At 46.7% G+C, this 10641-nt stretch overlaps 1 protein-coding gene across 5 annotated transcripts in view; it reads left to right on the top strand.

The window, feature by feature from the left end:
• Nucleotides 1-10641, top strand: part of dpp6a (dipeptidyl-peptidase 6a) — a 109579-nt gene that overhangs the window by 61761 nt on the left and 37177 nt on the right. Inside the window, exon 1 of one of the 5 annotated variants that reach the window (XM_019882697.1) lies at nt 5778-6231. The exons of the other annotated variants lie outside the window; for them this stretch is intronic. Within the exon in view, the coding sequence (XP_019738256.1) occupies nt 6178-6231 (54 nt within the window). The 5' untranslated portion in view covers nt 5778-6177. Of the gene's footprint in view, nt 1-5777; nt 6232-10641 lie in introns of those variants that run through there. 5 annotated transcript variants of the gene reach the window in all.

Here is a 10641-nt window from a genome sequence, read left to right as displayed (position 1 = left end):
ATTCGCTTTCTCATTTGGGCGGGAGCGGTAAAAGGCTGAGCCCAGCACTTTTGTTGGGGAATAAGTCGCAATAGGGGAATGCGGCAGTTGCTGCCCTCCGCGTGGTTCTTTTTTTTTTTTTTTTTTTTTTAATCTTCCCTTTATGCTTCGGAACAACGTCGGGCTTTTATTCGGAGAAATTTCCAGCCGATGAAAAGGATGTGGAAGCAAAATAAACAGTTTTTGTGTAATTTTTCGCTAATTACCCCCCTGCCACCCAAAGAATTGTCATTCAAAAGTACAAATTAGGGGGGGGGGGGGGGTGTTCCCCTCTGTACTTGTATGGATGATACCACAATATGCTAGCATACGCGCTCCAAAAAGTATGATGGTAATTTGGATGACTTATGTGACCTTGCTAACAGTTTTGGCTGTCATCGTTGGCGCCTTCGTGATGAGGAGAAGCGGTTCACAAAATAAATGGAGATACATTTGGAACGTTCGACATGACATATCCTATTGAAATGAATGTACAGCTTTGTCACAGGCACTTCGTACCGTAAACATTGAGGAATTGTGACAAATAGTCGTCATTTCGCCTTGTGGAAAACACTCCACCTTGATTTTCAATTTTTTTTTTTAAACAACAAAAAATAAATTTTCATGGTATCACGACTGATTTTTGCGTTCAAAAATGATTTTTTAAAAATTTTTATTTATTTTTTTCCCAGATGGACTACCGTATATTCGATACGTCGGTTCTTCGGACATTTGGAACAAGCATATCCGATTTCTTTTTTAAATTTTTTCTTTAATGTCGCATTTTTGTTCAACTCAAACCATTTACTCGGCACCGACAGGTGGAGTTCGCTCCTCCAATTTGCCTCGACTAGATTTTCAAATAAATTCGAAGTGGGCAATGACTCTTCTACGGCTTCTCAGAAAACTCCCCTCACGCTTGCGTTTGTCTTCCTCCCCCTCCCCGCCCTGTTAAATGGCTGTTTGTTGTTGGAGAAAAATCACTCAGGCTATTCCAGACGTCACGCTAAGTGCCCGCCGAGCGCCACGACGAGCCCTATTGCGGCGTCGAGCGTTCCGGAAGGTTAATGAGCTGCACTTAAAATGTCTTTTCTTCACCGCGTCTTGAAATGTGCGTCGCAAGAGTGCCTTGGCGTTGGAGTGGATTCCCGCGCCCGGTATGTGTGGGGGTTCACCGTACATGCTAATGATGCAAAATGGAGGAATATTTGTAACCATCGTCCGGCGCGCACTTTTCGCGTCTGCCGCCGTTTCATTTGCATATTGACTGCGAGTTCCATTTCATCCAATTTTGCTGATAATGCGGGCTCCTTAATGGCCGGCTGCCGCGTTGCATCACGACGCGCCTCTCGCAGAAGCTTTTGACTCTTCTCTTTTGCGGCTGGCGGTATCCTCAGCGCCAACGCGGCGTTAAAAAGACAAGCCGGGATGTTGTTTCTCGTCGGCGAACATGTTTGCACGTTTGACAAGCGTGCATCATCGAGATGTTTTTTTGCCATAGAGAAAAAAAAAAACCTACGATCCAACCAAGATGAAATTGCTCACATCAAGGCAAAATGGCCTTTTTCTTGGTCTGCCAAGATTTTTCTTCTTCCCAGGCAATTTTCATTTCACTTGCTTCAAGCTTTTTTTTTTCTTTTCTCCCCCACCTGAGTTGTCCCTCAGCTCAGTGAACAGGCGACATGTTTGCAAATGGGCGCTTCACTTTACTTGCAGATCGTTTGTTTTTTTTTTTTTTTTTGTCAGACACCGTGTGCAGGCACATCAAACACACCAGCGACGCACACAACTGTCTTGCTTTCTTTTTTTTTTTTCTGAAGTGTAAAGAAAATGACCTCGTGAGTGAATCTCTTCCACTCTTTTTTTTTTTTTTTTCCTACTATATCGTTAAGTCCGTCATCATCTTGTAATGCAAATGAGCCTTCAAGCGGCACCCCACTACGATCCATCCATTATCCGAACCGCTTATCCGGAGTAGCGCCGCGATCCTGCCGGAGCCTATCCCAGCCGCCTTTGCCCAGTAGGCGGGGCTACACCCTGAACTGGCTGCCAGCCAATCGCAGACCCCCCCTTCCCTCCCGCCCCCCATCACCAAACAATCTTAATTAGGATCAGCTTCCACTGGAACAAATTCAGAAACACACCTCTCGTTTGGAAGGCGCCATTACCATTCATGCATTATTCACTGGGAAGTTGAGGGGGGGGGGGAAATTGCTTTCGAATCACCACGTCTTGCCATGTTAACAAAAAAAAAAAAGGAAATTCCAATCCAACATCAGCACTTTTTTTTTTTTTTTCTGGTCGCGCACCAAAATGTAAAAGCTTCTTCTCTTGGCCCGTGTCCCAGGGCCCACTCCGCAATGTCCCCAAAGTTTCCCGGAGGGTGGTTAACTCATTCTAGGCCTTGTCTACCGTGTTTGTCCTTTCATTTTTTTTAATATTGCAACCCCCCCCACAGCCCTCCAAGCCGAGCTGTCAGTCCAGTGGCGCTCCAATCCGAGCAGCGTCTCTCGGGCAGGCACGCGAAGGCCGCGCCAGCGACAAAAATCCTTGACAAGAGCGCTGCTGAATCAGCCCTCTCGTCGTCTCCCCGGCGAGGATTATTTGTCACTCGCCCCGCATCGATTTCGATTCTTCCCCCCCCTTTTTTTTTTTTTGAGTGCGCTTGCAGAGTCGCGCAGGTGTTCTGTCAATATTTTTCTGAGGGGATGGGGGGTAGTAGAATCGTCACTTTTGGTTCTCAACAAAAGCAAGGAAGGAGGGAGGGAGGGCGGGAAGGAAAGTGGGAGACTGGCCCAGGCTGCAAAATCAACTCGACTGAAGCGGCTTATGTGATCTTGGCACAAAGCGGAATAAAAGCCTGGCGGATGCGCGAAGCTCTTTTTGCTGTTGTCATCATCACGATGCCGCCTCCTTCTCCTCTTCAGAGGGTCGTTAACAATTATTTGCACCCGGGGGGGGGGCAACTCAGAGCACAAAGTCCAAGCTCGATTATAGGACCCCCTCAGTCCAGATGGAAGTGCCTCCTAAACCTCAAGTGCATCTTTTTACTGCGCTCGTTTAGTGTTTCTCACGCCAGCCACTTCATTAGGAACACACACTAATGAGCTCCAATGCAAAAGCGGTGTCGCATATCCGCAAAGATACGAAGACTCATTTATCGAGTTGTCATGATCAGAAATCAGGGACAGTCACATCTAGATTATTATTATTTATTTATTTATTTTTTTGGAGCTGATTCCGAATCTGAGAGATTTATATTTCCTTCACTTTAGAGCGCCTCGTTGTCAGCCCTGAGTGCATCATGCAGAGACAGATGGAAGAGCGAGGAGGAGAGGGAATTCTTTTTGAAAAGTTCCACTTGACAGTTAGCATGCGAGCAGTCGCTTTGGACTGGAGTAGCCGCTTTAGAGCGCCTCGTTGTCGGCTGTGAGTGCACGCCCGTAGTCGGGAAGGGGAAAGGGCTAATTGGACATCATTTCGACATTTTCACTTCAGGATTGACTGATTTTTTGTTGCAACGGTTTTGACTTTATTGACTGTGCGTCAACACGTTTTAATGGGACAGTCAATTCACGCTGTAATCTAAGATGCACCGACGACTTATCGTGCCGTGTCATTGCTTCGGCGTCATCCCAGGAAAATATGCTCTCAAATATTTTCGAGAATGTTAAGAGGAGGACTCACTTTTGCGAGGTACTGTAAATTCGTAATAGTCTGTCACAGGCGACTGCACTCGCCGGGAAGACGTCGCGCAGTCACAAAAGTCCCACATCATCCGTCAGTGTTCCATTTATTCCGACATCAAACCCCCGGACGCAGGCTTCCAACAACCCCCCCCCCCCCCCCAAAAAAAAGTTGCTACTTGTTTTGAGGAAATACTTTCTGGAAGAGTTGGCGCGGCCATCACATGCTCCTTGACGCACTCGTTTGACAAACATGATGGAGGACACAGAGCGGCCTTGCTCTTGAGGGGCGGGGGGGAACATCCCGAGGTGTACATCTTTGTCGTCCCCACGCTTGCCCGCTAAGCACACTTTCTCCTCCCGTCTTGCCCGCCCGCCTGCCAGCACTTTCCTCACCTTCGAAACGTTCGGCCTTCGCCGCTCGGCCGCGACGTGTCGGCCAAGGGTAGCGGACGACTCCATCGCCCGGGCGGGCGTATTATACGGCGAGTGTCGGGAAAAGCCGAGGCCGCCTTGCATCTTTTTTTTTTGCGTCGTCTTCATCACCGAATTCATCCACAAGCGCTCCGACTAGCGGCACCAGCTGCTTAATTTTTCTGACATTCTGGTCAACGGTATGCTTTGTAATTTGATGTCAACTCTTTGTTGTGTCCGAAGCACGGTGCAGAAAGGCACACTTGCTCTCGAATGGCTTGAATTAATCCACAAAAAAAAGAAAAATGTGTACATGTTGTACACTGTTGAATAAAATGGATGATTTTATTGACTGCCTTGGTCACATGTACACTTAATGCACAGTGTACATGTCATAACTAACAGTTAAGTCATCCACAATACTAATACAATGACCAGAAATAATCCACAAAATTATTTCTTTACACGCGGACCGCTGTAAATGTCAAATGATTAATATTAGAGCTCCTCCCGCCCGTCATTCGCGATAACCTTGAACAATCTTGATAAATCTGTGCTTGAAATAATCCACAACGTCAAAAAGTACACTCGTTCGCACCCAGGCATAATACGCATGTTTAGAATGCAATTCCTATTGTTCACAAATTTTTCATTGACGACCGCCGTCTTGCGCAATCGAACTGAACGGAGTCACTCGAAATAATCCACAAAGGCAAGAAAATCCAAATCACACTTTAGCACGTATGGCATGTGATCACTCACATTAACGTGTCGATTTTGCCCATCTGCCCACGGGTAGAAAATCAGCAGGACTTCAAGCGTTCAAGTTATGCGCAGGCACGCGGCCGTCCGCTCGGGATTGTGGGTAATTGCCTTCGGCCGCCTCTCGATTTTAATTAAGTGCGCGTCAACGCCCGCCCAAGACCGAGTCAAGCTGCGCACCAACCTATTAATTAACAATAAGCGCATCTCCGAACAAATCGGCGAGAGTAATTGCCGCGCGGTGCATGATGGGAACACGCCGACACGTTGGCCGTAAGTGTCATTAATCATGTCGGCCAATCAGGAGGCAGTACAGTTGACTTCACTGTCAAAGGGGACGTGTTACGGCTTGTTTCTTCATGGCTTGTTAGCCAATATTGGACTCGCTGGAGTGACATGTTGCTGCCTGCGCCACATGCACAAATCAGCACTTTGACAAGTCTGTGAAGTGCTGCTTCCACGAGTGAAATTTTTCTCGACCTTGGCGATTCTGATTTTGCTTCTCTTCAACAAAAGACAATTCGATACGTATCGCGATACGCGGGGTGGCGAGACACTTGGAGGACGTGTTCGATTTTAAAGCGCAGCAGTTCGGTTCGATTCAGTGTGATTTCGATTCGATATGGTACGGCTCAGTTTGAGAGGTTATGATACAATGAGCGTATTGTTGTCATTTTACATACAAATGAATGAACTTGCTAGCACTGTAAATGTTCCATTTACTTAAAAAATATATCTATAAAAATCTGCTATTTTGCATGTCATTTTTTTCCCCCACTTAACAGCAGCCGACAAGACCAAGCGTCCTGAAAACGAGCCTTTTTTTTTTTTTTTTTATACCCCGCTGACATACCCAAACGTGCATTTACTCTCCAGTTAACCTATTAGCGATGTAAATTAGCCTGTTCCAGCGGCGGCCAATTAATATTCAATGAGCTCAAATTCCTCATGAATTCAACATGGAGGTCCCGGCGCTTCATTTGCATGCGCGTCGCCTCGAATTGATGCGTTGGCGCCGCAGCCTCGCTCACTCCTCTCGCTCGCTTGCTCGCGCTCTCTCTCTCTCGCTCTCTCCTCTTCGTCCTCCTCCTCCTCCTGCTCTTCTTAGTCCCGAGCAGCGCGTCCTTTCCTCACCTTCCTCATCAGTGGAGCTCTTTCTTCTTCTTCTTCTTCTTCTTCTTCTTCTTTCTCAGCTGCCACCCACCGGTTGCTGCCACACGGGGTATATCTTGTTTTTTTTTTTTTTTGCCCTCCCCCCCTTTTTTTTTTCTTTTCCTTCCACTGCTGCTTCATCAATATGACCACAGCCAAGGACGGCAACGCGCTCAAAGCGGCTCAGCAGCAGGAGCAGGTAGCGGCAAAAAAAAAAAAAAAAAAAAAAATCAGCTGGCATGCAACAACCATCGCAGCCTGTTCGGGGCAGAAAGTGCGCGTCACCTTGCTGCAGAGTCGAATGAACTTCATGCACGGATTCTGTGCACTGGGGTGTGTGTGTGTGTGTTTGCGTGCACGTGTGTGTAAACAGTGGCACGATTGATGGTGTTTTAGTCGCGTTACATTTGCACGGTCATCAACTCAAACATCAGTTGACTTTTTCCTCGATGGCAAAAAAAAAAAAAAAAAGGGCTCGTATGTCACTGTTCTTCCAGTCGTTCTTTTGTTTGGAAGACTGAACTGTCGGATAATCCGAAAGGATAAAATCAGCTTTAATTGGGAATTTACGGCGGAGAAGTGGACGCCGATGGCACGTCAGAATAAGAAACCAAATGAAAGAATGGATTGACAAGATAGCATCTTCTGGGGGCAAATGCGTGCGCGCGTGTGATAACCATGATATGCGGATGTCGGCGTGGGAGTTAAAAAAAAAAAAAAAAAACTGTCGATGTATCAACTCAAGACCGAAACAAACCCCTCCAAAACTGGTGACGTTTGAGTGACAGGTACACAGGAGTACGTAACGCCATCCTGTGTCATGCCAAACTGGACAGCCGCAAGAATCGCAGCGTCGCAAATGAAATCGACTCCGGCCCGACTAAATATCGGCTGTGGAGTGACGCTTCGAAAAAAAATAACCAGTTAGGAATGAAACGCTACCAAATCAAGTGATGCACTGGAACCAATTAACAAAAGTGATGTTCTGGATTTTTTTTTCCGAGCTTGTGCCGAAAGGTGTAACTGCAAAAATGTCAGGAAAAGCCTACTAGAACAACTGAACACGATTGACAGAAACACTCCAAATTGTGTCCGGCGGTGTGCTGAGTCGCTTTTAACATGATTGGTTAATTCTGAACGCAGCTCTGGTTTCAAGACTGTGTTCACACCGCGTTGTGTGTTTTTGGTTCCAATCGAAGGGGGCGAGGAGCAAAAAAAATTAGGTTGGATCGGTTATCAGTGAGGATAACAAATCGCGAAAACCAGCCAATTGAAAAAGAATGCATCGACTCTTTTTACGCCGACAGTAAAGAAAAAATCGGCGCTTTGTGATAAGCTGTCGTCCATGACGAATCTCCCAGTTGAGCAAATCTGCGAGGCGTGCGCGTGTGAGGACACAAATGGCGAGCGGCAGCAAAACGGCGCCCGCCGCCTTTACGTGAGGTCCTGTCGCATTGTCCTGATGGATGGCAGGAAGGTGGGCGACATGTGCTGGCCGAGAACACAGCGACAGAGGCCAGCCGGGCGCAGATAGCGTCGGTCGGCCGCTAATCAGCCGCTCGCAGGAGGCCGCGGCGGCAAGTCGGGAAGCCAATTGGCGCACGTTTTTGCTGCTTTTTCCATTCCTTTCAGATGTGGAGGACAATTTAAGTGCCGTTTGGCTTGTCATTCTTTTGTTGTTGTTCTCAGGCGAGTGGTTAGCGCGTCTGCCCTCACAGTTTTGAGGTTGAGGGTTGGATTGTTGGCTGTTTATTGGTTTACGTGCACTGAGTGCCGTGATGGTATATTAGGGAGAAAAAAAAAACAAGATTGAAGCTCTTTAATGCCACTCCGCATCTGAACTCTAGAAAAAGTCCTCCTGGGCTTCATGCTATCAAACGATGCAAACACGCCATTGACATGCTGACTGCTCGCTTTGATAGTCACCGTGTTCGAAGGCACTGATGTTGGAACACAAAAGCTGGAGCAGCTCGTCGGCGTATATTCTTTATCCTCGCTGAATACTGACAGCGTTGTACTACGTTGCTTATAGTGGTAGTGTGTTCTTCTCCATTTGTAGCTGCATGACTTTACAGTGTTATGCTGCCTTCTGGTGGTCAAGGGGGAGTACACCAGAAGGAGCGGCACCATGAATTGGCCTGCAGCATTAAATCATCCACAAACGGTTTCATTCTTGGCATTCTGGTGAATTATGTTATCACTACGATTTCTTTGTAAAGTATATCAGCATACTATTTATCCTTGTTTCAAAACAAGCAATGGAGGCTGGGGGAGAAAATGATGGGGGACATTTTCTCCCCCGGCCTCCATTCTGGAATGACCAACAGACGCACTCACATTAGGCTTATCTGTAGCACAATAAGTGGCTTGAAACACATGCCAATGACGCGTGGGCCACTGTTGTTGCCGTAGCAACCACTGATCACCTTCACTTTGATAGTTTAAAAGGTGCCTCGTTAATTTTTTTCTCTAGTCATGAATCGATCAGAGGCTGGACTGGAGCAGTCGGATTTTTGTTGTTGTTGTGTGGGGTCATTTTGCTTTTTGGTAAAAGTGTCTTTGAATTATTTTCAATCGTTATTTTAAATGGTTACATTAAATGTGCTGCGGGTCACCAAAGAAATAAATTCTAACATCTAGCAGTGTTGGGGATGAAGGCAATTGTTATTAGGGTAATACAGCATGAGTGATGATATTTAAAGGAGCCCTGAAGAAATACGACACATCACGTGTGGCCATTGTTTTCACGATCCTCAGCGAGCTCCGAGACGAGTCTTGCGGCTCGTTGGTATTCCGCTACTTCTCGCAGCTATCGGTGGCTCAGCGCGCCTTTTAAAGTCGGATCACAGCGCCGAGCGTTTAATGAGGAGGGCTCGGTCTTCGCCGTCTACGGCGACGCCTCCGCCGACCCGAGCCCAATAATCTGCCTTTTGCCGCTTCACCGCCGAGCGGCCTAAGGAGGCTCTTAGACAAGCGTGAGAGCATCTGCGGCCCCCAGAATGAAAGGAAGGGAAAGCATCGTCTTTATCCACTTTGTTCAGTTTTTTTTTAAGTGGCCAAACTGCACATTTTGTCCGAAACCCTCCATCAGCCACTGGAAACAACAATGAGGTGCTCAAGTTGCGCTGCAGCTGGTACACCATCACTATTAGTGGGGGACCGGGACGGAGCCCTGCCGCATATAACAAAATAATGCATGTAATCGATTGCCAATTATATATTCTTTGTCCTCTGCAAGGAGCTGAGCCTTCCGCGCTGTCGCAATGTCCTCGACCAGGTTATGTTCGCAGTATGTCTGTCTTATACTGCCCTCGAGTGGTCAAGTTGAGAAGCGGCAATATTTATGCTAAATTTGACAAAATTCTTTTTTTGTCATTCTTGACAGTATTTTAAGTACAATATTAATCACATCAACAAAAATTTGATGTTATTTTTTTTTTTTTGAGGGGGGGTGGCGGAATGGATTAATGGCATCCCCATTCGTTTCAATGAGGAAAGATTAAATTGGTAAAATAAAATGGATTCCAAATTAAAGTGCGTCCTTATTTGAAATTTCACTTTTCCAAAGCCACTTGGCAGAGCAGAAACTCACGCGTGCAGCCAAGGCTCTCTGTAATTTCCGCTAACGACCCAGGCTAAACTCAAGCAAAGATTGTGATTTTCCAGAAGCACGAAAATTGCAGATCGGCGAGGCTGGTGGTGAAACAGATGTATTTGTGAATATAGCGAACCGTACGGTGAGGGCATTGACTGTTGTCACAAATAAAAGCTGTGCCGCTACTATCTGATCCCGTGGCAGTTTTTTTTTTTTTTTTGTGCTGAGACGAGACAAAAAAAAAAAAAATCTCACAGGCATTAATCAGTGGCGTTTTAGTGCCGCTGCCACTTCCTCGTGATGAAGCACGAATGCGACAGGGCAAGGAAAACCGCTGACGTTTTTTTTTTTGTTGTTGTTGTTCGTTTAATAGCTCTTGATCGCATGATCACTCTTAAATTGGTGTGGGCATGTGATATGGAGGGCGTGGGGTGTGTTTCATGGCCTGAAAAGATCAGTGACTATGCTGCAGGTTGTTTTTGTGTCGCATAGGCTCGATCGGAATCGGTGATTCGTTTGTTTTGTTATCATCATCGTTAAACTGTAACCTGTCGAGACGGTGTTTTGGAAACGACAGCTTCACGTACTCACTGACTGCGCTTCCAGGTGTAAAGTTGTGTGAACCAGAGTATTATCCAAACCGCCTCATCGAAGTCATTTTGAACAGTTGAGAAACTTACATGGAGCGTTTTTCACAAAATCGGAATCGTAGCTTTATTGGGGCGCCACCACATCCCATTTTGCAGGTGCGCCATAATAAAGAAAGGGCGAGGGGTTGGCGGAGGAAGCCAAAGTGCTGAAAACGGCCGGCAGCACTCCACATCATCATGCCGAGTGTAAACTGCGATCGGCATACAAATGAGCCAATGCCCGCCGCGTTCCTGTGGAATCTCGCGGATCAACTCAATTATGACTTGAGACTCGACTGTCATCTTGTCGCATTTGATCACAGCATCGTGTTTCATTTTTATTTCCTGTGAGTCATTCCAGAGGCAGCGGAGGGGGCGGGGGTGG

The sequence above is a fragment of the Hippocampus comes genome, unplaced genomic scaffold (genome assembly GCF_001891065.2).
Source record: "Hippocampus comes isolate QL1 unplaced genomic scaffold, H_comes_QL1_v1.1 scaffold694, whole genome shotgun sequence".
Taxonomy (NCBI): Eukaryota; Metazoa; Chordata; class Actinopteri; order Syngnathiformes; family Syngnathidae; genus Hippocampus; species Hippocampus comes.
The sequence above is the reverse complement of the archived record's forward strand: the minus strand, read 5'-3'. Positions and strand labels throughout refer to the sequence as shown.